The 27064-nt window shown below is 43.3% G+C and overlaps 1 protein-coding gene across 4 annotated transcripts in view; it reads left to right on the top strand.

Moving 5' to 3' along the window:
* The window catches only part of rassf7a (Ras association domain family member 7a), a 34439-nt gene extending 8068 nt beyond the window's left edge, over positions 1–26371 (top strand). For 2 of the 4 annotated variants that reach the window (XM_079680841.1, XM_079680839.1), the window contains 4 exons: positions 20132–20328; positions 21044–21978; positions 24157–24520; positions 26076–26371. In XM_079680841.1, coding sequence (XP_079536967.1) covers positions 20226–20328; positions 21044–21978; positions 24157–24520; positions 26076–26107 — 1434 coding nt within the window. In that variant the 5' untranslated portion in view covers positions 20132–20225 and the 3' untranslated portion in view covers positions 26108–26371. Of the gene's footprint in view, positions 1–4727; positions 5177–20131; positions 20329–21043; positions 21979–24156; positions 24521–26075 lie in introns of those variants that run through there. The other 2 variants (XM_079680842.1, XM_079680840.1) reach the window with 2 other exon arrangements.
* The last annotated feature ends 693 nt before the right edge of the window (positions 26372–27064 follow it).

Here is a 27064-nt window from a genome sequence, read left to right as displayed (position 1 = left end):
TTAATGGAAAGAAAAGCAAGGGTGAAATATTAGTCTATATGGAAGACAAATTGAAAGGCATTAAGATTTGACAAACGTATTTGCGAAAACATTGGGAGAAAAACAAAATACAGGCGGAAGGCATGCAGACAGACAGACTGGGCGTCAGTAAGGGCGTCCAGGGGGGACTCTCCCTCGCTCTGTGGGGCTTACAAAGCTTTTGTTCACCTCCGACCCCTGACCTGCTCCCACCTGATAGCTCCCCTGTCACTAACTTGCATTTCCTGTGCATCCAGTGCCCCCCTACCACCAGCTTTTGTTTTTTTACTGAGATCATCATTAAATCAGCGATACCAACCCCCACACAGGCCAATATCTCATCTCGCCCACTCTTTGTTTTCCTTGCTCTGTCAGTGCACATGACGAGCCTTGACCAGAGTTGTGGCCTGTGGGTTGGGTCTCTCCTGAGAAATCCTCAGCTTAGCCAGGACTCGCGGCTTGTAGAGGGGTTTGGGGGTTGGGGTCACTGGCAGGAGCCTCTTGTGGACTTTGACTCTCTTTTTTGTCCTGACTCACTTGCACTTCTTCCATCTGAAAGACAGGGAGACAAATGAATATGCCCCTCTGTCATCATACCATCCAACTTTGTGCAACAGTGAAAACTTGAGGTCCTTTCTAAAGATACAACTTTCACACCAGTACCAATAAGGCTGGCTGTAGCCTATCTCCATGTACTGATTGGGAACAGCACGGTTTGACCCTAATGGTACAGTTACACCTCAAGAAACAGAATGACTAAAAGTAGGATGAAAACAGACTGGCTTTGCTAGAGGGGATGAGAGATGATACACTTCTTAACTAGTTCCAACATGACCACTTAAAAGTATTGAAGGAAATTATTACAGCTTTTGATTTTATGTTTTTATGTTTTTGCTTAATAAAAATAGCTTCTCAAATAGGCCCTCAAAAATGCAACACGGTGTAATGCTTGTCGTAGAAGCACCTTTTGAAAACGTAGTCCTGAGCCAGTCTAGACTGGTTCTGATTAAAAAGGGAGAGAAAGAGTTGCTCCGGAGTGCGGCCAAAGTCTCGACAACTTGGAAGCTGCTTAAAGCCAACAGAAATCCTCTTATGTGCTTCATTAATACAAACCAAAATGGTTCAGAGAAGAAAAGTAAGGCTCAGGTATATTGTTGTTTGTCTTCCTTTCTTTCCAGTGTTTGCAGTAATGCAGAGTTTGTTTACCAGGAGTTCATAATGACCCAATTTACCCACTCTCACTGTCCTTTTCACTTTGTTCATCTTTTTGTTCTCAGGTTCACTTTGGAAATACATTTTCAAAGCAGCTGTTATTGTTTGCAGGGAGATAATATAGTGACATGCATTTGCTTCCAAAACATGAATCACATTCTAAGCCAGGTTGTCTGGGAAGAAAACAAAAGTCTTTGTCTGTTGTGTGGGATGTGCTATATTTATGTCTCAACAGTGCAATTACCTTTGCTGGGGAAAGCCATCTCGCTTGTCATAATGATACACAAGACAAGGCCATACTGCCGAAGCAACAGCATTGGCCTGACCATAATGAGACAGCAATGCTATACATAGGCATGTTTGGCAAAAACAGAGCATCAATACCTTGCGTTGCCCGCCATGACTTTGAAAACCCATGTCAACAAAAGTTCAGGATTGTGTAACTTCTGAAATCAGAGCTAAAGTAGGCCGCCCTCATTCCACTCACTGTGCAGGCTTTATGTTGACCTGTTGTCCACCTGTTGAAGGCTGTTTTTAGTGAAAGCCTGAATAAATAGAGAGAGAAGATGGGGGGGGGGGTTCAACTTGGAAGACTGGAAGGGGTGAGCCATGGAAGGAACATAATGCTATTCATTCTTGGTAAATAATGGCCAACAAAGACACTATCAGCATGTATTCCCCTCACTCTGCTCCCCTACCCAGAACCTATTGAACTGCTGCCAGACCCAACCAGTCTATTTCTCAGCCCGAGAGCCATCTTCCTGTCTGGTCTGAGCTGAGTTATGGCTGGCTCGCCGCTCTTTTGGCAAATTTATACCTACTATCACTTGTCGAGGAATGAACTTAGAGGTTGGTGATGATTGAAGGCAGTTAAATAGCCATTTAGAGTTGGTAGTTGAGTGCATTTTCAGCCTTTGTGTAACAAGGATAAAAAAAGTACAAAATTGGGGAGGATTTCTTCTTAATGCCCAGGTTTCTTAAAGCTTTTAAGACCTCGTCTTTGTTTCTTTAGCTTTCTTTGCTGAATGCAGAGGGAGGAGGGAAGGAGGAGGAGGTGGAAAGGGGGTTGCAAGAATGTTTGAGTCACGCAGAAAAATAGCGATGATATGTGGGGTTTGACAGGGGAGGGTGGGAGGAGGGAGGCACAGCAGTGGGAGGTGCCCTGAGGAATGCCTGGAAGGTGTCAGAGAAGCCTCGGATGCTCTGGACTGATAATCATCCACATTTCATTACAAAATGACACAAAACCCTCACCCATCACCCTGATTTCAGCCCTGTTGTAACCACTGCTGAGTCATGTCTTACAACAACATCTATCCAACTGACTTGATTTTGGTCTGATGATAGACAAGCAAACAACCACTGAAGGGTAATAGACTGTCAGTATCCATAAAGTGTTCTTACTTCACTGCTGCTTTTATAATGCCACTCTTCTATGGCACCTATAGGCCTTTTCTCACACTGGCCTTTAGTACTTCAGCAATGCCTCAGGAGCCCCCCCCCCCCACACCAGTGTGGTTCAAGTGATTTGTCAGACAACACAGCTCTTAGATGTGCCAAAAGCTTTGCTTCACAGGCAGAAGAGTGAAGCAGTGCACAGGGCTCTGTGACTCAGCCTGGCTATGCTAGAGCAGTCTTCACAGTGGACTTTGTTTGCATGATTTAATTCATCAAATTAATGCAATTAATCTAAGACGTCTATTTCTGGAACATCTGCTTTATACAATGTGCACACTGGTTATTAGGCACTATGACTGCATGTCCTCATTAGTCTGATCGGAACACAATCTGACGTCAGATAATCACAAAGTTAACACAAGGATAAAGTAGGTGTTGTCTAGGGCCTGCTGCTGCTGCTGAATAATGTAGAGCCATGTTGTGCATTTTTTAAACTGCCACTATGATATATTGTGACTTCTGACAGTTTAAAAAAATATGTTGAATACTTTTCCTTGACCTTTTTGACAACACAGTCTAATTTATTATGTGATGCATTGTTTCAATAATAGTTATAAAATGACCTTAGCTCAATCAAGGAAAATAAGAAAGCAAACAAAGTAAAGTAACAGTTAGATGTTCAAGCATTCTGAGGCATTATGTAGGCATGGCTGCAGAACTTATTTACCAGAAACTTGTCTGACTTTTGGGTCAGAATAACAACCTGGCTGATATATTGGCTTATCATGGATATATCAGTATTGGTTTACTCTATTGGATATTCTTGAGGTAGATTAGACACAGTTGTCTTAGAGCAGGTTGTCCACCACAGAGGACAAATACATTTGGCCATAAAATGTCCTTCTAAGAACATTTTGGTCACTTTGCTAAAAAAAAAAACGGTTATATAAGGGCATTCATGAATATTTGTTTATATAATTTGTTATTATTTCGTAACCCTCAAATATTGAAAATAGTTTTGGCCTAAAAATATCCAGGTTAACAAAGACTTTTGACACTTTTTACCTTCTATAGTTTGGATCATGGTTTCTTTTTGTCAATGGGCATGTCTGATAGATGCACTGTAATTTACATGAACAGCTGATAGCAGGCATATACTTTACTGTGTGCTTTTAGGTCGTTAGAGATGATACAGTTCACTTTTTTGTTTTGTTTTACATTTAAGACTTCTGCCTAGTATCAGGTCTATTATCAGTCTTCAGTTTCAGGTTCAGGGGGGGGGGGGGAGGGGGGATGGTAAGGGAGAAACATAAAAGAGGCCAATAACAATTCAAATGTACAATTTAGGGAAATTAGGTGATAGGGTGAGGAGAGGTGTCAATAGAAAAAACAGAAGTCGGCTCATGCTGGTTCTCCCACACATTCTGCCTGACCGATTGGTCACGCATGTCTTAGCTCTGTGTTTGGGCGTGGGAGGGGGCAGTGGACATAGAAGCTTCAGGACTGTGGCATTGTTACACGAGTGAATGTTGAGTAGTCATTATGCATTTTTTACATTTTTTACTCTCTGAAATGGGTTGGTCAGATATTGGTTGTATCAGTCTCAACATTTTCCCACAGGGCACAGTCCTGCTCAAACACAGACACACACACATGCTGAGTCTCCAACTGCACCTGGTCTGCCAGATAATGACCTCATTCCAGGAAAAGGAAGAAAATCACCTGACAGACTCATTTGTGTAATCAGCTGTTCATGTGACCAGAGGCAGGAGGGTGGATGCTTTATGCCTGAGGTTATAGATCGCACTTACAATAAAAGCCGGTATAGATGCATGCACAGAGTTCCGAGTTGATTCTGCTCTTTTCTTTGAGATTAGTTACAATCTGCTCTGTGTGTCATGGGAATGCAGAATACAAAGAGAATAAGAGAGACATTGATACAGAGAGAGAACAGTGAAACCCAAAACAGGCTTTCACCTACCTGAAAAGGGGGAGGTACCTGAAGTGTCAGCACAGCAGAAAGAGAGGGGAGAGAGAGGAGGGACTGGGAGGGTGTGTTTCTGTGTGGGTGAGAGACAGAGAGAAGGAGGAGGGGTGTAGACGGAGAGAGAGGGAGAGAACCATAGCAGTCCCTCAGATCTTGGCTGTGGAGAGGACACCCAGGAGAAGTGCATTCCTGAGGCAGCAAGCAGAGAAGGATAGATCGGAGAAGTCGCGACATCCTATTAAATCGCGTTCGACTGCCTCTGACCTCCGGACTCTGGACTTGCACGCTCCACAAACACACACACACACACACACACACACACACACACACACACACACACACACACACACACACACACACACACACACACACACACACACACACACACACACACACACACACACACGCGCGTTCACTCGCTGGCTCACACACCAGCTGCACAACCGACTCTGCTGCTCTTGTCAGAAGTAAAGGATTCCTCCTGAGCGAGGAAAGGAGACGGAGAGAATAAAAACAGAAGAAATATAGTCACAGAAGAGAAGGAGAGGATCCTCTCACTCGGTGAGTGTCTGGGCTGGGCTCGGAGATTGTTTGAATGTGTCCTTGCCTGTTTGAATGTCAACATCAAGGAAGTTTCTCTGGAGTCAGCCAATCTGTCTGTGGCTTTGCTGTATGTTCTAGCATGCATGTAAAGACAGCAATTATTATGAATCAGTACGAGGTTGTGTGGGTATGTTTTTGGTTACTGCCATAGAAACGGAGCGAATCTACTGTTTTGTCTTAGAGCCTGAGCTGTGTCACTACATGTACCTGTTGACACTAAACCCGCCACCCAAGCACTCCGGTGAAGACTCAAACCTGTTTTGGTGAAACTCCACTCTTTAGGAACTTGTGTTACTTTTTTGTGCTTTTTTGTGTATTTGGAGTACTCTCAGTGTGAGTCAGATAGCTGGCCTCTACGGGCAAACAGACAAGTGCAGGCTGCTGCTTTTACCACCATAGGAATATATATTAATTTATGGACGGCTGCATGTTCCTACCCTATTTAACTGTTAACGTGCTACACATCTAAAATGCCCGCACTAATGACCAAAGCACTCTAAGCCTATTTAAACATTGACTCATCGTTATGCATGACTAGCATCTTATTTAACATTTGCCAGCATGGTATATGTCAGATAGTGGAACTTGGAGCTCATTAGCAGGCTGTATTTGTTGTCCAATCAAGGCCATCGATTGGAAACCTCTCCCAAACCCCCCCTCGGGAGGTGATTATTTTTGTTCCTCTCTCACTTTGGGAGTTACACAGTTACACCTCATGTGTTATCTCTGTTTGACGTTTCACACGGTGTACCTGGTTCCAGAGAGATATTGTCAGCATGATAAATGGTGGAAGGGGAAAGAATGGACGACTTTGACTCAGGCATTTATCGTAGCTTTTAAGCGGAACATCACCTACATTTAAAACTAATAAATGTTATTACCAGGGCCTCGGAAAGTTCAGCTAATTATTGTCAACATGTGCTACACTCTCCCAAAGCCAAAAACCAGAGAGGTTAGTTTCAAACTCGTGATGTCATCAATTATACAAGCTGGAGCTGGAGTGTTTTTACTTTATTTATCCCATAATAAGCTTTATTGTTTTGCAGTGTTGTTTGTTTGAAACCGCAAATGTTCCAATATACCCAGAACATCCCCCTCTGGGTTAACTTTGTCATCTTCAGCATCTTTCACAATTCTTATTGAGCAACTCCTGACTTTATATTCGGTGATATAACATTTTTGAATTTTTGCACTTGTACTTATATTATTTGAGTGTATTATACCATAGTACAAAGTATGAGTTTTTCTCTTTCATATAGCTCCTATTTGCTCATTTAAAATGTCTAGTAATCCAATTGAATTATTACCTCTATTTTGTTCTTCAGTCTAATTTATCTGCACTTGTTCAACTGTATAAGTCTCATTTGACCTTTGCTCGTTTCCCTATCTGGTGTCTGATACTGACCCTGCATACTGCTTGCTCCCTGGCCAACCAGCCATCTTAAATACAGTATTTGTATTACCTTAAACCATTGACACATAGAAAGTTGAGCATGTTAGCTTCCATTTCTTGATGGACGGAGCATAGGAGTGGTGATAAAACGTACTGCTGTCCCCCCTCGTTGAAGTGCTAAAGATAATATTCCTAAAGCAACTATCAGATGGCAGGATAATGATGTGGTTGCCCAGCAGCCTTGAACTCTGCATTATAAAACGTTCTGCTTTATTCCCAGCCTTTTTTAGTTAGCACTTTCTTTTTTCTTTCCTTCTCTTTTGTTACTCCCTCACTTCCTAGATATTTCGTATTTTCTATCACATGAATGAGTCTGTTCGGCATAGAGAGCAGAGTGTCCTTTGAGAGTTGTCGTGCCTTGTTCTCCGCAATGTTATTTCTACTGCTCTTTCACTGCTCGAATACACAGATGGAATTCTTCCAGAATAGTCTTTCTGTCTGTCTGTCAGTGTGTCTGTCTGTCAGTGTGTCTATCTGTGTCACTGTCAGTGTGTCTATCTGTCACTCAGCTTGCATGGCCAGGAAAGAAAGTCCGCCCATGCATCCACAACCAGATATCTCTTGGGATTCCTCCTGATGAGACATTTCAAAGTCTTTCTGACATAATTTCTCACTTTCCTTATCATGAGTTGTTACCCAACTCCTTCAGATGTGCTCAAGGCCACGGGTAATTGGAAAAACTATGACAGCATGTCGGTGAAATAACATGTTTGGAGTTGTGGTTGGTTTTGGGAAGGTGGTCAGAACCACTTTCTCCCTCCCTCCCTGTCCTTCTTTCTCAGGTGTTGATCCGTCTAGCTCTATCTCTCCGTCTTGCTCTTTCCGTGCGTCCTTCCCCTGCCTGTGCAATGTGACGGAAGATGGTTCTGTGCTCTGCTCATGTCGGATCCATTAGGGATGAAAGCACACTGCAGTGATAAAAGATTGATCCCAGTCCTCCTTGCATTGCGCTCGTATCCCTCACCCCCAGCTCCCTCATCTTCCCTCACAACCCTATATCCAATCAACCCAGTCTTCAATGTATCAAATCATCTCTAGTCCTCTGAATAAATCATCCTCACCATGTTAACTATTGCAGACCTCTCCCTCAGGGTTTTAGTAAATGGGAACATTCCGTTTTTTTTGTTGTAAAAGAAAAGAAATAGGACTGTTTCTGCTTTACTCCCGCGGTGTTTTATTATTGTACCAGGAAGGGCATTATGTACTTGGCTAGAAGAACCAGTAATAGCGTGGTATCCAGCCCAGTGCAAACAGGCCTTACTTCACCTGTTGTATCTGAGGAGGTAAAGACAAACACAACAGACAGACCTGTAGTTTGTCAGCTGCAAGGCTATAATTACTGAGAGGAAGGAGGGGATTTGGAGAAGGAATGTCAGTGCAGATCTGCTTTCTAATCTTAAAACATGGACCTTTCAAGAGCACTTGAAAACACATTTTTGTCTGTTGAAAAACGACAGAAAATGTCTATAATCAATCAGAGACTAATGTATTAGTCTTTTGATCCCAGCTGGAGATTTGAGAATAGTGTTCCGAAGGGAAGGATTTGTTGCCAATTGCATTGCACTTCAGTCAACCTTTTCAGGGAATAATGTTGAAAAAGTCTAGGTCGTTGAGCAGAACACACTTCCTTTAGCCTGAATCTCTTTTTATTCATCCAACATGTGCAGGTCAGAGGTTAGATTAAACCGCCAAGCTTCAGAATGTCCTTCCCGAGCTTAATCCACCTAAGGATATGTTTCCAAGGGAGTCCAACTGACTGTAAAATTCACCTGAGTGAATGCTGTCATGTCCTTTCAGTTTGAACTTTTTGCAGCCTTCATGTGGTGTTTGCTCTGTCACCTCATTAAACCCAAAGCTTCATATTTGCCAAAACGGCTTGAAACCACTGTCAGGTTTAAGTTGCTATTCCTCGGGAAGGACATTTCATGTGTCTGTTTGTCTCTGTCCATGGCTCTCAATTATACCGTGTGTAGTGATTGTTGCGCGGGTAAACATCTCTGCCAGCCCCTTGGGAGGGTCATGTGACTGTATCTTTGAGAGTGAGCAGCAGGTTGCTCCCTTGCTCAACCAGCCAAGCCGTGTTGATTCTCTGCACACAGAGCTCTCTGCGCAGTAAATAACATGGTGCCTTTCGCCAAGGGCCCCGGACAGGGCCAGGAGGGGGGTCAAGGTGCCAGCAAGAAAGAGAAAATGTCTGCCTCGGAGATACTAAATCAACAGACAGGATAGGAGAGAGGCAGGTGGATTTGACAGACTCATCCCTCATGCTGAGAGGCTTCTAGATGTGTTTGATCAAGCACATTAGAAGCAAAATAAGCATCTATGTAGATGGCAGCTACAGGTAAACAAACACATGTACGGAATACGGCTGGGCAAAAATTAGGACTACAATATTTTAACATTTCCAAAAAAATCTTCCATAGTAACCCTCCAACAACTTTTTCATAAACATGATTAATATACCCGCACTAGCGATTATCATGTTACATGCTGCTTTGTTTTGAAGACAGATAAACAAGTCATGATGAGGTTGAAAAATGTGACTGCATTAAGATGGGTTTTAGAAGACGGGTCATAAATAATTGAGCGAAAGTACAAGTGGATGAGCAAATTTAGGTGAGCCTATGAAAAATTAAAGTAATGGTGAACTGTCACTACTGTACATGCTTATTCATTCAAACAGTCCAAAGAATATACTCAAATTACAATCTTTTTATAGGTGAATCTGTACCACTTGATGTGCATGTATATGTTCGACTGCCATGCTTCCCACAGTGCCGTGACAAAGCTGATACTTTTCTCATCCATAGAGATGAGTAGATAGGACATACTCTCAGCATCAGGTTACCTGCTTTTTGTGGTTGAAGGTGCAATGATTGACTCAGACCTGGGCTCTGCTCCAAGACCTTAAGGTTTGCTGAGTTGCCTGGGTGCCTTGGCAGAGACAAACCCGAATCTTTCTCAAATGTGGAATATGAACCTCTCCAGGTTTTACATTGCAATGTTATCCAGATTATGCGGTAAACTTGCCTTTTGAAACAGATCCGTATGAATGGCTTCAGTTATCATCTTTATGAAACCAAACGCAGCAATTGTATTAATTTTGATATATGTTTTCGACTTGGTGCTTGTATCTGTGCATGCTGTTGAATTTTCCCTCTTTAACGAACACAATAAGTCTTTGTGTTGTCTTGTCCAGCCTCCCCCCCCCCTCTTCTGTCTCTGTCATCCCCGGGGGGTAGCTGACTTATCTCCACTATGTAAACTCGAAAACAGCAGCTATCTCAGTATTAAGCTGTGTGTGTATCCATGCCAAAGATCACCCCGGTGATCTGGAGCTGGACGGGTGAAAGGATGCTTTCTGGAAGTGAAGGGGTGCATCAGACAGATATATCGTCCTGGTCCCAAAGGGGTTCCTGGGTTACTGGGAATCGACCGTAAATCTGCACCCTGCCCTCCTACCTTTTCCTTACATCTTGACTGTCCAAATCCCCCCCCCCCCCCCCCCCACTCCCTGATAGGCGTGATCGTTACCCTCAGAGTAATGACAGGGAGAGAGAGTCATATGAGACACCTCCCCATCAGACTATAAATCAGGCTTATTGAGAGGCCCACCCTAAGCCTTCTGATCCACATGCAACACAAACAGATTCCACCCTTTACTTTCTTTTTATTTAGATGAGTACATTTATGGTTGGGTATCAGCCCTCAATACTGGTTTGGTTATCGCCCAAGCACTGTGCATTTAAAACAGTTTTAAAAAAGGCCCATTTCCTATATTGCTGCTTGTGACAATATTAAACAGTTTGTTTCTATTGTCAAGTGTAAAACATAATTTCAAGAACAGACCGGTAGCAAAGACATGCTAGGCATTAGCAAAGTGTGGATCATTGCAATATTATATAAGTATTTTGCGACCTCGAGGCATACTATTGTCATTGGGGCGCAAACAAAACAATTTGGAACATAGGTGAAAATATTCACAGGAGGCAGAGGACTCTGTTAACTGATTGGCTGCATGTGCTGCAGTTCGCCGCCAAAAGTTCAAATATCCCCAACTGAGTTTGGCTGATATCCATAGACATTGCATGGCAGTTTGTGGCAGGCAGCCCTTCGCCACTGCTCTGTTGTATTGCTTTACCGTCTTCCCAACACGTAAGAAATCCCCACAAGATTCCAATTCTTAGCACGAGTGCTACTGATGATCCTATATTGGTAATCCTTTTCGCCCTCCGTGCTTTCTTAAAACAAAAATACTCCCATTGATGCCTGCACTCTGTCTGACCACCTTTGGTAACAGTACCTTTGTTCCTCCTTATTCATGTTACTTTTTTGCTTTACCCAACGTCTTATCTTTGTTCCAGTCTCTGTTCCAATAAAATGTTTCACTCAGAAGAAGTTGTTTATTCAGGATAATATGATATGCATCTTAAGAACAATGTGACTAGTATACTGGGTGAGTGTCCAACATTACAAAAGCTTTAATATTAACATTGTTCCCAGAAAGATGACTCATCATTCCACAGTGATTGTGTGTTCAACACCCCCCCCCCCCCCCCCACACTCCTCATATAAATCTAATCTCAGCACACAGCAACAGCATATTTGTGAAGTGAGTCTCCTTTATGGTAACTAGAAGACAACATCTTATCAGTATAAAGCAGGATTACACACACACACACACACACACACACACACACACACACACACACACACACACACACACACACACACACACACACACACACACACACACACACACACACACACACACACACACACACACACACACACACACACACACACACACACACACACACACACACACACACACACACACACACACACACACACACACACACACACACACACACACAGACTCTATGACTCCATGGCAGTGTTTACCTGTACCCTTCTCTCCAGGGGCCAGGTATGTTTGAACTCCCTAGGTAAATATGGGAAGGATGAGAGAAGAGATGTTTTGCATAGCAGGCTGACCTTAGCAATGAAGTAACATGTTAATCTGTACAACCTGGGTTTTTCACCCTCAAACTTTTCCTGGCAGCTGTTCAGAGAATGTCAGGAACTCATGGCTTTCAGTTTCAAAGTTGAATCTAATCAAAACCAGCAGTGAATGGATTGCATTAGCCATAGTAGTTTTAGAACTGCCCGTGTAATGTCCGTGACCTCAGATTGATGTCTTGGGAGGAAACTGCGGGGAATGCTTCACTTTCATCTGTGAAAACATCCATTCAGCAGACAGATCTGTGTTTTCTTTCTGTTGGGAGTCATACATTTTTGTTGTAATATGACAATTTCAACCCTGCACAAGAATGTGCACCTGCTCTTTCCTGGATTAATAAAAGCTTCACCTAAGACTCAACTTAAGTCTTTTATCACTGTAGCACAGCCACATGCTGGGCTTGAGCTGTTTGTAGGTGAACCAGGTTTGTGGCTTTTCAGCTCTCTTGTATTCCATTTACTTTGCAGCACCAAATTGATATTTGTTTCCTCGGGCACGCTAACAGCAATATTCCCTTCAGCTCAGATAAGGACTGGTGAGTGTATATTGCGTCATCGATTGCATGGAATTAAAGTATGATGAAAGACGAACAGCAGTCTCAGTCACTGACAAATGGCCTTCCTTCAATAATCTACAGTCGAAGGGGATTTTCAAAATGACTCAAATGACCTTCAGCCATTGACGTTTGCTAGTGCATAATTTGAGGCCTTATTTTGGATTGAGCTTCAAGAAAGTAAGTTGGCAAAAAAAAAAAACCAGGGTGAATAATTGATATGAGCAGACATGGAAGCGACCTTTAAATTACTTATGAGTTTAGTTTCAAACCTGTGACACTGGAGGCAGTGGAACTCATGACTCCTTAAAGACACGCACGCATGCAGGAAGTGAGAGCGGAGGACCCACAATTGCACCTGCAAAACAACTTAACTATAAATAACGTTTGGGTAATTTAAAAGCTACTTATTTCCCTTCGTGCACAGCATAAATTGCATCTTTTAAATTAGTGGGTTCCCTTTCATATTTGAATTTACTCCTAAATGAAGCATCATCATCAAGTAAGAGTCAGCCGGTCTGCCGACTATTTATGCAACATGCTATTTTGGCTATGTTAAAAGTGAATGTCTGACTGTGTGCATGAACTCTCTGCACAGCCTGTGTGTGTGTGTGTGTGTGTGTTCTGTGTACATATGAGTTTAGCTGGGAACAGAGCGATGTCCTCCTTCCCTGGCAAGCCTTGCTGAGTCAGGTCGGGAGTGTATAATTACACATGGGTGCCCATCAGCAGTCTGAGAGCCTTCTTCTCTGGCTCAAACAACAATACGAGCTCCTGTACTCACAGGGCTCAGCCTGCAGGCAGTCATATCACTCGGCCTTCCACGGGCTATGTGCAATCCTGCATTATCATTCTCACCATTAGCCACTGGCTCTGTGGGTGGATCCATGAGTCAGCGCAAACAAATTCCTGGTCTCTAATGTACTCTCCCCAGCTCTGTTTCCGGGATTGAAGGGAAAAAGCGATAGCCAAATCAGGTATGAGTCAGTCCTTCACTCAGTGACATGAATAATCTAGTCATGTTTTATTGTGGCTTGGCCTGTGTAAACTACTGTGGCCACATGCTCATGGGAGTGTTGCCTTTGAATGAAATTCGAAAAGTGGGCCAGGCTTTCTTTTTATTTCATGCATTTCCAAGACTTGACAAGACTCTTTCTCTCACACCTTCTCCCATGTCCTCCCCTCTTGTGGTTCAGGCCGGGTTTCTATCGGTCAGTAGGAGTACTTCTGATGATTCATGGTAACTGGGATTTCACACAAAGGGCTGTTTTACACAGTGTGACTGCACTGGTAGTGACAGCCACAGGTGATGGCCAACTGGAGTATTTGACCTGAGCCCTTTAACCCTCTTCATCCATTGGTTACATACGCAGCTTGTGTGTTTAGTGACTGTACATGAGAACTAGCAGCATAGAGTTTAGTACTCACTTATGTCCAGCTGATTCCGACATTAGAGTTTGAAACCTTTTACTTGCCATTCTGCTTTTTGTAAATATGAGGTGCCGATGCCTGTGTTTGCCCTTGATTTAGAGGCAAAAGTGTCCCCGGCATTAATGAACCACTGATCCACTCTCATTGAGATTTCACACTTGGACGAGCCAATCATTATAATTGAGAAGGCTAAGGGCTGAAGCGACAGATCCCTGTATGCAAGTATGACGACAAAGCTTATGCTGTTTCTGATTCCTTTGCGCTGAGTCAATAGCATGTTAATAGAGCAGAGACACATCGGACAGAGGAGATATTCAAAGAGTTGGTCGGTCACAAGTGTTTGTATTCTGTTCCGAGAAATATTAGCCAGATTAATTTGCTGTTAAATACAGCATTATTCATTAGGTGTGTATGAGCTTCAGCAAAGCTCTGTTAGCTTGGAACCAGGCAACCGTTCAGTGTAATTAACAGGCGGTGTGTCAGGAGTGCCTGCTGCAGCCTGGCCCTCTACTGTGAGCAAGAAGAAGAAACGCAGTCACTGTACACAGTTTCATAAACATGTATACACTCATTTTTGCGCACAAATCAAATGTTTTCTTGGCAGATTAAACAAAAACACACATAACCCAATTTTTGCTTTGTAAAGTAGACCAAGTTTCACCAAGTGAACAGACTGCTGTTTGATGTTTTGTTACCACCTCCCAGACAAACTAAACCATCCTGCTGCGACTTTGTTATTTTTCCAACACTTTACTGCCTTGTCACACTATAAAAGCAAATAATGTTGTGCGTGAGCGGTATGTCTACATTGGAAAGTTATTATGTTTTATATTGCACAGTAGAAGCCTTCAGATCTTGGATCTGGTTTCCTTGTGTTGGACCACTCCCTCGCACCACAGGCACAGGGGCCCCACTGATTAAGACTTCTACATGGAGTTATGGTGTTGTGTTGGAGCTACTTACATCTTTTGGAGGATTAAGAAATGATTGCCTTGTTAACGATTTATCAAGAATGCTTTTGGAGACATGATCATAGGCAGGTAAAGACATAAGGCTAGGCCAGGCCTGTCAGATCTATGATGTAATGAGAATCATCTCTCAAATATCTTCTGTATTTGGCCCCGGGAGGACTATGTTGGTCCTAGCTTGCGCAGATGCTTTTGTACAAAGATTAGCAGATTTATTATGGTTTAAAGGTGGGGTAGGTAAATTGGAGAAACCGGCTCGAGATTGCTAGAATTTGAAAATACACAGCCTGAAGAAATTTGCTACTTCCTTACAAAGCCCCTCCTCCAACACACACGAACGCGCACATGACCAATGAGGGCATTAGATAAGTGTGTGCACAGATGGAAAGCTGACAGGCAGGTAGGCCATCCAGTTATTTTGATCAGTCTACTACGGCTTCCACAGATGACATTTCTTTGTGGATTTGTTGTCAAAGCACTTAAGATATTCATTGCTATCGGGATGTTAAGAGCATTCCATGGAATATAACAAAAAGTGTATCTCGAGCCGGTTTCTCAAACTTACCTACCCCACCTTTAAATGAGATGTTAGGAATCAAACTACACGTTAAAATAAAGGTAGATAAATAAAATTCAATCATGCACATTTCAAGAAAAAAAAACTGTAAGTGAAAAGACATGGCACAAGTTACAAAGTGAGAATTCTAAAAAAGCTTTGTTCAATAAAAGGACTATGCAGGGACGATGTCCAAAGCCCTGGGGATGTGACTGCATTAACGTGCTTATCGTTAATATTGAAGATAATGATGTTTTTTCACCCAGCTGGATACTTACCAAAATGTAAGAAGTCACATAGGCCAATTAAATACTTTGTGCGATGTTCTAAAAGGCAGTTGAAACTCCTGGAAGGTACACTATGATACACCACTGTGTGTTTTTGTTATCAAACTTTATAGCAATTGTATGCAGGCTCTGGTCGCCTTGTCTTGCTGCTGTGTAATGAAGCAGCGCCTGAGAATACCCATGTGATTCATCACAAGTTGTCCACAGAGAACCAGTTGTAATTGCAGAAAAAAAGGTTCATCTTCTGCAATAATGCATCATTATTGTGCTGTCCTATCTCTCGTTGAGCAAATAGACTGTGCTCTCTTGGTAGACTGAAACCCTGGATGACGAAGTAGGGTGAGGAGGAATAAAGAATGCAAAACGGGAGGCTAGGGAGGACAAAATAATGTATCTGTTCTCGCTCTCGTTTATTATTTTTATCTGTGTTAACATGTGGACACAGCATAATGGCTGTGAAAACTGGCGTGGCAGGGCAGACGACCCGGCGATGCCAGGGGCCACAAAAGAGGCAGCACTGTCTGCTGAACGTGGAACCAGAACAACAATAGTGTCTCTGCAGTACGGATGAAGCCAGGCTGCCCCGTGCCAGCGTGTCACTGGCTCTTTGAGAGTTAGTGTGTCTCTGCCAACCTGGACCAGAGTGGCACCGAGAACACAGCTTCTCCCAGCACTGTTCATTGTCCTCTCACGTCAATGTCTAACTTATTGTGTACACTTTACCCAGCCTGAGCCAGAGTCTTTTTCTCTCTGCTGATACTGATTGCGATAGGTGTTTGTCTTTAAATGTTGTATTTGTGCGTTTGTCTGTGGTTCAGATCAGATGCAGTGTGATTTACACTCTGCCCTTTGCTCCTGTTGTTGTTCCCTGGAGGTCTGTTGCTGCAGAGATAGCGCAGGAGCAACCTGTCGTAAAGATGGGCCTACATGACATGGCTGCTTGCAAACACACTTACAGTACACATACAGTACAGGTTTGTACATGAACGCAAGCCTAACCCAACCTTTGACCATTATACTGGCGGCACACTGAGTTCTGTACTTTCTGTCCACACCCAGGAAGAAGCTCTTCATAACCTAAGGGCTCATGTATTGAGAATCTACAACACATGAATAACCTTTCTTGGAATTTTCCTGATAAGCCATACTGGTTTCCGCATGTTTGCCAATGCTGCTCATGATTAACAAAAGTTAATGGTTTATACTTGTTCGCAGGAATGCGTCAACTGCAAAATGACTTTTTTATATATAATTGAACCTCCTTCAACATTGGAAGAAGACTCCAAAAGCGGAGAAAAGTCTTAATAAATTGAAGATTATCCACTGTGTTAAAAACAATTCATGCAATATATTTTGTGTGTTGGTGTACATTTTCAATCAAAGTCTGTCTATCGAGTCGTCTGCTCACTAATTGCATGTACATTTTTGCGGTTCAAGAGCATTTGCATATACAGCCTCATGAATTTGCGGGGGTGCAACTCGTCCAGACTCGTAGCACCATGTGTGATGTTTTCCTTTTACGGGTGTGTCTTTGCATTTTGTGTGTGTGTGTGTGTGTGTGTGTGTGTGTGTGTGTGTGTGTGTATATATGTGTGTATATATGTGTGTGTGAGACAATGTACATTTTGGGGGATTTTCATATATAATAGGAAAAACATAAATGGCGATTGGGTGTGTCCCATGCTGTAGTTTTGGCATACAAACACTTTATGCCAGGCTTGTCCAAAAAGGCAGATCGATTCACAGCCTGACACTGTTGCTCACGCAGGAAGGGGCAAAGACGAGCCGAATCATGCCCAGGGCTGTGATGCTAACATCTTCTGCCTTGAGTCAAAGTCAACAAGGGGCTGTTATTGAAGAGAGACAGACGGAAAGCACAGACAGGGTGATGAAAGACGCTTAGCTGGATGGGTGAGCGATGATGAGAGGGGAGAGGCACATGGCTCCAATCACTGCTCCTTTCTCTACCACTCTTCATCTGTCTATATCTGTCCAACTATTTCCACCCCGCACTTATTCTCTCCCTTTCTCATTTGCTCACTGTCTGTCTTCTTCAGTGTTTCTCTTACTCTCCCCTTTATTATACAGTATGACTTGTTTATTAGATTTATTCAATTTGAGCTCCTCGTGTTTTTTCCTTCCTGTGGATGGGCTTGTGTCTGAGCCTAGAGTGTGAGATTGCTTCGGTTTGCTGATTACCTCCAAAGTGGTTGTACATCTTCTTGATATCTTTCCTCTGAGAAAACATGCCACACTTTTAGAGTTTCAACTGAAACTGTCCTGTGTTGATATGGGTGGGTGGGGCTGGAGGGTACGTAGAGGTGGGAGTTGTATTTCTGTTTTTAGGGGTGGCTTGAGTTTAAAGGGTGGGGTGGGGAAGTGTGAGTGTTGTCATATGGATGAAATGAAGAGCTTCCAATAACTTCAGTGGCTTACATTATAATGGGTGTGTGTGCATAGTGACTCTGAACACGTGCAAAGCAGTCTGCGGCCTGTGTTTGTCGACAGCATTTGCATGGTGACACCGAAACCAACCATTCTACTGTCGGGTTTCACTCAACCTCCTTTCAGGACCAACAATATGTTGATAGATAGACTTCTGCTATTTTGAGCTTTATTTCAGTCCCTCTCATCGTTGTTGAGATCTCACGTTGGTGGTACGCTTCACAAACGGTGTGAATGAAGCTGTCCTGCATCTGTATTTCAATGAGAACTGACACAGGAGCTGCGCTGTGAAAAGGAGCTGGGTCAGGCGGATGTCTGGTTCTCAGTGATGTTTTGCCTTTGACAAAGAGAATAGACAGCAACCTGAGACTCACAGGCCTGTTTGTTTCCCATTATCACATTTCAGCAGCCAGGAGGGACTAGACCTAAGCATCATGGGAGAGTGGCATTTTTGGCTGGGAGACGTTCGTGTTCTTCTTTATAACCAGATTGTTATGGTTCATAGAAATCTCAGACACATATATAGAATGAGTTATTGTTTGCATGTAAATCACCTAAAATCAAATAAGGTAGGAACTTTTTTCCCTGTAAATTCAGGCTTGGTATGAAGATGCTTTTGAGGAAAGTTTTGTCCTGGCCTCTACATGAGACTTCCTCTTCACCTCTGCTTGTTTTTGAAAAATAAATAAAACTCATTGGCAGAAGTTAATGATTGTTTCCGAACTCTGGGACTCAAGCAGTTAGACTTAATGATGCATTGCTCAATATTTGTTTTATCAGAGGATACAGAGTGTGCCCTCTGAAAAAAACAAATATTGACATCTCCGCTATGTGAACATTTCTGACGTTTGATTTGGGTAAGCACTCCCCTTTTCATATCAGCTTTCTCTCCAGATGAGATCACTAAATGCTCGCATTGCTGCCACATGTGATCATACATCTCTATCTCCTGCTTGAAGTTGATCCGCTGGTTAAATCTCCTCACCGTGCCGTCATTCCCTCCCATATGTGGTGTCATGTTGAGCTGTTCTGTGTGATGTTGTTGCCACATCAGAGTTGGCTGTTTGGCGTCTAAACAGCGGAGAAGTAATGGTGGTGCGGGGCAGCTAGGTCAGCGGCAGAGGAGGGCGGCGGTGGGGGGTGGGGGGGCTTTGTTAAGAAAAGCATGGAATTCTTCCGGCTGGCAGATGAAGTCAGTGCATTCCTTCAAAGCAGCTCCCTATGGCGGCCAGTGGAGCAGAGCCAGGCGCTGAATGAGGGGCATGATAATGGTGGGGCTCGGCATTAAACATCTCCCATTGAGAACCGGAGAGACTGGCAGAAAGAGAACACCATCTGTCTGACTCTGGGTGAAGAGTTGTCTTCTAACCACCTAGGCTACAAAGTTTCATTCACTGTGCCAAGTGCTATAGATAATCCTTCCACCGCTCCAGGCAATTCACTTTTTATGAGCACTGCAGTATTTTATTTCCTTGTTTTGAAGCTAAGCAGTAAAAGTACAGACAGACAGATGTAGTACCGAACATAATATTCATTTAGGTTGAATCTGCTTCACAGACATGTTAAGATACCTGCTGATCTGCACCCTGAAGTCTAATGAGACCCAGTTTTGGTCCTGCTGAGGGGGTTCAAACTGAGGGACACACTCTCTCGCTATGTTTTTATGTATTTCTACCGCACAAACACCCTCTCCCAAACATAGACACACTTGAGTTGCTCCACTTTCCCTGTCCGTTCCCCTCGGCAGTAAGCTATCATAACGGCTTTGAAGGAGGGCAGCAGAGCGTTTAATTGGGTTACAGATTGGCATTTATGCTTCCAGGTCCACGAGATACTGCCGCGGCTCTTAACTAACCACCACGAACTGAACAAAAATACAACGCTGCTCTACCCATTGGCTGCTGGTGTTAAAATGTACAATTCAATCATATCCTCGAGCGGCAAAGTACATTTTCTACATCATCATTGTTTAGTGTAGAAACACACAACTGAGTGTGTTGTGTTTTGGTTAGCAACAAGTTGTCACATGTTGGGGTAAGATAACATCATGATCAGTGAGGACTCTAGAAATCAGTGTGAGGCTTTCTTTTGTCCATTGTTTCTACTGTCAGCTAATTCTGCTCTAACCACTGGAAATATTGCATTTCTAATATATCAATCCTCTCAACACACATTTCTCTTTGTTTTTGTTTTTCAGAATCAGTGCCATGCAGTGTTAATTTAACAAAAAGCCAATCTGAGGAAATCTGTTCTGAAGACCTTTTAACCCTTCACCCCGTCAGTGTCCTGAGATGGAGCTCAAAGTGTGGGTGGACGGAGTGGTGCGGGTCGTGTGTGGCCTGTCGGAGGAGACGTCCTGCCAGGATGTGGTCATCGCTTTGGCCCAGGCCATCGGTGAGTCCCTCAAATTCTTTAGTGTGGTGAGATCATCGGGTGGTCATGTTGTGATACCAGCATCCAAGCTGTCTTTACTTGGCACCTTGTTTTTGCTGCTTGATCACTTTATCTTATGGCCTCAAGTGATTAGATAACAGGCAGCATTTCAGTTTCTGCTCTCACCTTTTTCATTCACCCCTAACTTAAATTGAGTATTATGTCAGATTGCTATATCCTCCGGCTTTATTCGAGCTTCACGCTGCAGCAGTGTTGAACAACATAAATCCAGATTTAGCAGTCTCCTCCTTCCATGAGTGAGCTTGCTGCCGAGTCATCAGGGAGGGCTTGTCCTAATTTCAAGGTCCTTGTGGAAACTTCAGATTATTTGAACATTTTGTACGTGTTGTGCGAGTCTTGCACAGCAGCCTTTTATTCCAATCCTCGGAGGCAGAAATTTAAAGGCATCAGCATCACCATTATGCTGCTGATGCCATTTGCTGACTTAATGCTACTTGCGTGGAAGCAGTGGGAGGAATCAGACCAAATTGCACTGAAGGAAAAGAAAGGTCTTGAATGATTTATGTAACAGAACTATTTATTAATATCACTGAGTGTCTTTCAGCTTTTCACCTTTCATATAGTAATCTTTAAGGGCAATTTAGATGTTTTAAATGTTATTGCAGTATGTCTGTGTATTAAATATGGACTCACTCTCTGTCTCTCTCCCTCACAGGTCAAACAGGCCGTTATGTTCTGATCCAGCGTCTCAGGGATACCGAGAGGCAGCTGTTGGCCACAGAGAAGCCTCTGGAGTCTCTGGCTAAGTTAGGCCAACATGGTAGTGAAGTTCAGTTCTTCCTGCGCCGTACTGGCCCCAGCAGCAGTGACGGACCTAACCCAAAACAGGACAGACCAACTCCCCCTCCCCTGCCCAGGCATCCTGAGCCGGAGCCTTTGAAACGCAGCCAGCCTAAGAAGGCCCTCACCTTTAACTTGGGGCCTTCCACCTCTCCTAGATCCAAAGCCAAACAGTTTAAGAGGTCTCCTCAGGACTCTCCAGAGCAAAGAGCCTCTCCCTCCCCTTCTCCCAGCCCTGTACCCTCTCATGTGCCATCTCCATCTCCATCTCCAACACCACCTATAGGCCCATCCAAAGAGGAGGTGTTTAGGAAGGTTCTTCAGCAGCAGGAGAGAATGAGGGCTATGGAGGCCCAGCTAGAAGCCTTAGAGAGGGAGTCGCACTCCTGGGATCGTCCCTACCCATCGCCGTGTCCTTCACCCGTTTCTGACGCTCGCTTGCAAGAGGAGATGGACACCATGGAGCAAGCGCTGCGGAGGAACCAGGCCGAGCTCGCCCACGAGCAGTTCTGGGAGGAGGAGCTTCAGGCGGAGATGGAGCGAGAGCGAGGAATGAGGAGGAAGGTCGGGGAGCTCCACGCCCAGCTAGACGACTGCGGACGGCGGCTCCACGAGTTCTCCGTGCGCTCTGTTCAGCTGGAGCAAGAGATCCAGCGGGAGAGCCAGGCGGAAGGGAAAGCCAACGGGCCGGAGGAATCCCTCGATGTCGCGAAGGCAGAAATCCAGAGCCGGGAGAATCAAGGGACAGAGCTGGAGGGGAGGCTATCTGAGACTGAGAAGGCTCTGGGGAAGGCAGAGTCTCTGATGCAGGTAAGGAGAGAGGTGACGGTTCTTGAGAAAGGGCTTTAAATCTAATCAGCCTGTGTGTAGTCATTTGAGGGGTGTAGCGTAGACCCTCTTCTAGCTTTAGTGTAAAGCTGTATCCCTCTCCTACCTGCATACTGCAACACACAAACAACAGTGCAGAGACACTTGAACACATGATTTATCGTGACAGTTTTTATATATAATAAATTATCCTACAAGTGACGATGACTGAATGAATGCTGTACACTCATATCCTGCCTTGTATCAAAATGTTTTATTCTCGAAAGGACAAATTACAGTGTAGCCGAACTGGTTTGGCAGGTATTATCTTGTATGCATGTTCTGAACACATGGTTACTAATGGTGTTAACATTACATTGCCAGTATCTATATATTCTTGTACCCTGTGTAAAAAGAGATTAAAGAGGATTGATGTGTAGAACAAAAGCCCCTTTATTGGATCTACTCGGCCTCAATTCATGGTAGTTTTATCGTGTCATGTCTGTTTACTTTTGGTGGTTGTCATAGATGCGACTGAATCAATAAAAGCCTAACCCAGTTAGAAACAAACTCAAGTTTCCTCATAATCCACATGAAACAAAGACTCGGGTGTCCACTTCATGAAGCTCATTCAGATTATAGTGAAGAATACATTTTTTTGGTGGTATGGTAGATTGGGTTTTGAATGTTCTGCCACAAGGAAATAGAGCACACTGAAAACATGTGTAGTGTAGTGTTTCCATATCTTGATTAGCAAAGACCAGCCGGACTGAAATACCTTTGTGTCCCATCCTCAATCCACTGGGCTACAAGTAATAACTGGCTGCAAAAATGATTAAAACATAATGATAATCTTATTTGCAGTCATACTCCTGGGGATGTGTGTGACTCTAGGGGTGAACTCAACAGATTAAGTCCCCGGTTGATGGAACAGAGAGGCATTGTGTCATGATCAATTTGCCAATTATATATAAAGCATCCTGCTGCAGAACAGAGGTATTAGGCTCTAGTTTTTTCATACATACCGGTATTATGTACTGCCATGTCATAACAGGACTGCAATGTTGTTACATCTGAATGTAACCACAGAGGCATTTAGCCACCCAGGCAGTTCTTGCCTTGAAGAAATAAGATGAAATGATTCCCTGTAAATGACATGACATTACGGTAAAAGAATACAGCATAATTCCATAGTAAGGAGAAGGTATGCATGTCTGGCTTTGTCAGTCATCAGTGAGCTGATTGGTCCAGGCTGCCAGCCGAGTGTTTAAGTGTTGGTGGTGATGAGCACAGCGTTCCTGTCATTAAGCTAATGGAGGGCAGACCTGCAGGTGTGAACTGCATCAGCAGGCGGCCTCAGTCCAACATCAATTACTCCTTCACACACAAACACACACGGGGGTAAGGGACTATAGCATATTCCTGCTGCTGCTTCCTGTACTGGGTGCGGACACATTGATTAAGCACAAATGGAAAGTCGATTTAAGAACCAATTGACCGGCCTGTATGCGTGCATCACAGTTTAATGTGTGGGCGCAGAGGTGATGCCACATTCTTGATTGAGCATCTCTGAGCTCCACGTTGTCAATAATTGGAGCTGATGAATATCTTGGCTCCTGCGGCATCTGGTCGATTATGAAAACTCTGAAATGCAGCAGGCGAAAGAGCATTGTTACGTATCCGTCTATAAGTGTAGGTCTCAGGCGGCTGAAATCTGATGGAATCAGAAAATAATGCTTACGGTAATTCTGGGACTTTGATGATTTGCTGGATCTATATTGTATAATGATAGTCTGTTTCAATGACTTGGGACTAGACTTGTAGACTCTACTGCCCCCTTATGGTAAAAAAGTAACTTGACACTTACAGGAGAGGTTATGTGACTTAAAGGCAAAATACAGGAGTCCTGCCTTTATGTATTAATACATCCTACTTTTTTTTTTTTACAAATAAGACAATATTAAGCAACATTTAAAACACAAAGAGAGCTAGGAGTTCAATGTCATGCAAAACATACTTATATCTACTGATTGACAGGCCTGTTAAGCTCATCCCATTTCCATATGCTGTGCCCAGTTACAGGCAAACAGGGTGACAGTGTTCACTGGGTCAATACTGAGTGATGTGAGCTCTCAATTGTCCTTTGTTTTCGTCACCGATCCATTTCCCTTTCTATCTCAGGCCAAACAGGAGGAGCTGGAGGAGTTGAATAAGGAGCTGAGGCAGTGTAACCTGCAGCAGTTCATTCAACAGACAGGTGTGCTGCCAGCGCACACACACTCACGCACAGAGCTTCAGGAGCAACTGGAGCAGTTAGAACTGGCACATCTTCTGCACGATGGATACAGGAACGGAAGTATGGAAACAAATTACATTTCAGCATTGTATACTCTGCTAGATGATGTGCCCTCTAAACACATTTCTGTGTCTCCGCCAGGCTACGACGTAACTCAACTGGAATCGCCGCCTCGCCCCACTGCCAAACAATTCCTGGGACATCCACGCAACCTGCAAAACCCTTTAGTGTCCAGTCTCAACCCTGAGGGTGTGTATGTGTGAGACCCTCCATCCCGCTCTGCTCCTCTCCTGCCCGTCCCCTGGTCCCTGAGCCCCTTGCCCCCCACTCTTTCTACCCCAGCTTGTTTGGGTGTAAGGCTTCATCTGCCGTTTTTGGTTTTGGGTGATGGAAGCATCTGTTTGGTGGAGGTCGCTGCTAATTATTTTGCCTCTTTCCTGCGCTCTGCCTTTTTAAAGACTAAAATACTTCTTCTCTGCCCCTAACCCTCAGTCTTCTGCTGATTCCCTTCTCGTTTTTAACAGCTGACTTAACACATTCCTTCTTTGAATTTTCTCACATAATTCTGTGGGTCTACTTATCCTTTTTTAGTTGTCTCTACTCCCCGCCTTCCTCCTCTCTCACTGCTTTCGGACTAACATACGCTTCTTTCTTTATACTTTAATACATCTGGGAACTTTCTCCTATCTATCCCCCTCTGTAAAACAGAGCGGCCTTCCCACCTTCAAGTCAACACTCATCTACCGACAGCCACTTTTTCGCCGTATCTCCATGTAACATATCAATCACCGCACTGGGAATGCCTGTAGCAGACATTCTGATTGTAGCGCTGTTTTTATACTGTGACATGGAATGATATGAGACAAATGCCATTTCAGTTTGCCTTTTATGTATGGATACTATTTATATGTGAGGTGGGGTGTATCTATACAATGCCTTGTACTTTGGTGACACTTAACTTCCAAAGAGCAAGAGCCTTTTCACGAAAGGGCTCTGCAAAATGTATTGCACTGTCCCATTCTCTTCCTGTGTGAAGCCTTGGCCCTATTTGCCTGCAGAGAAATGTATCCTTCTAATCTCGTTCTGCTCCAAAATTATTTTATTTGACAAGCTTATAGCCTTTGCCAGTCTATTTTTGTCACGCTCCCTGCTAAAACAAGGGATACATTTCACAAGTAGCGCAACAAGGCCATGGTTTGTTACGATATCTTTCTTTTCCTCTTGTGGGATGGATGCGCCTGGTTCTTTTTGCTGCCATTACACCGAACATTTGACCTGTCATAACTTGTGTTGTGCCTCAGTGTACTAAAACATAGTATGAGCTTACTTTCATAAGCACTTATAACAAACATCAAGCGAACATGAGCTGCTGTTTCCAGTGCTTTTGATGTCTCTATTGTAAACAATACTGTTTTCCAGAAAGGACCCTCCAAACCACCTCAAGCAGTATTTACCTTATCATAGCACTTAGCCTATCTTTATGGCTCACTGACAGGTCAAAGTGACGTGTGCACTCTCTCCTTATTGTCTACAGTGTGGTGTTTTCTTTGGGGGATTATATTCAATCCTTGCTTAAAACTACATCTTAATGTTTTCTTAAAAAACAATTCTGTCAATGCTGACTACAAGACTTCAGTTATGGTCCACAGCCCTCTGCTGGTAAAATAACTGGTCTTGTGTCAGCTAATGCTTTTTATGTGTGAATTTCTGGAGTGACCCCCAGTCGCTCCTTCTGTGTCTTAGCTATACAATGTTTAATAAACAAAGGGATCATCATCCCCACTTATTTTTGTGTGTCTTGCAGTCCTGACATCCCGAGAGTCGTCATGGAGATAAAACATGGACCGCAGGGCCAAAGGAGTTGTTCACTGTTCTGTCACCGTCACCTCTTATCAAACTCCTTTGTTTGTAATTCATTATTTAATCGAATATGATATACATACTGTATATACATAAGACAAATATATTTGAGATTTGCTACTGTAAACACTGCAAAGTATCTGTATGAAATGTAAAATAATTTAGAAACCTTTTACCTAGAGCAATTATTACTATGAGTGTATTTAAATATAATAAAAATGTGCATTGTGTATAAGATAATATTTCGTCAAGTTTTATTATGCCCTGTTCAGGAAGTCAAATGTCCTCGTAATCATTCTTGTAACTGCAGTAACTGAGAGGAAGGGGCAGTGCTTCTGGAATACTCTGCATTAAATAATTAACACACCAGTGTGCACTTTCTAAAAATGACAGTGCCATGAAGCTCCTATGTGAAATGCAGTATGAATATGTTATAGGTACTAAAATATGAATGCTCTCCTCATTACCTCCGGTCCATGGGTCCATCATTTCACAATCATTGCTGTGTGTTTTGAAGCCAGTCTTCACAGGTAGCTGATTGAGAGTTCACAAAGTTCATCCTTGGACGCCGAGGGAAATGTGGCAAACATCCTGGTATAGCTGCCCCCGCTGATATGGGTGATGTAACTCAGTATATCTACAAGACATGTGACCATAAAGACACGAGGGCACTACAGAAGTGAGATCATTTGTGGAAGCTGACAATAAATCTATTGAGTTGTGTATATAATATATATACATTGTTATTGTCATTGTTTTTAAAGTGTATTGTGTGTTTTGCCGTTCAAATAGGGTTAATGTTTTTATTCTTAGAACCAGAAACATTTAAAACATTCTGTAAAAACCCCATTTTTAAAAAAAAATGTTTTGTCTATAAACACACAGTTGCACTTAGTCGGCTACTGCATAACACTTTTGTCCTCCACCCCTTTC

Source organism: Notothenia rossii, assembly GCF_949606895.1.
Source record: "Notothenia rossii genome assembly, chromosome: 5".
Lineage (NCBI taxonomy): Eukaryota > Metazoa > Chordata > Actinopteri > Perciformes > Nototheniidae > Notothenia > Notothenia rossii.
The sequence above is the reverse complement of the archived record's forward strand: the minus strand, read 5'-3'. Positions and strand labels throughout refer to the sequence as shown.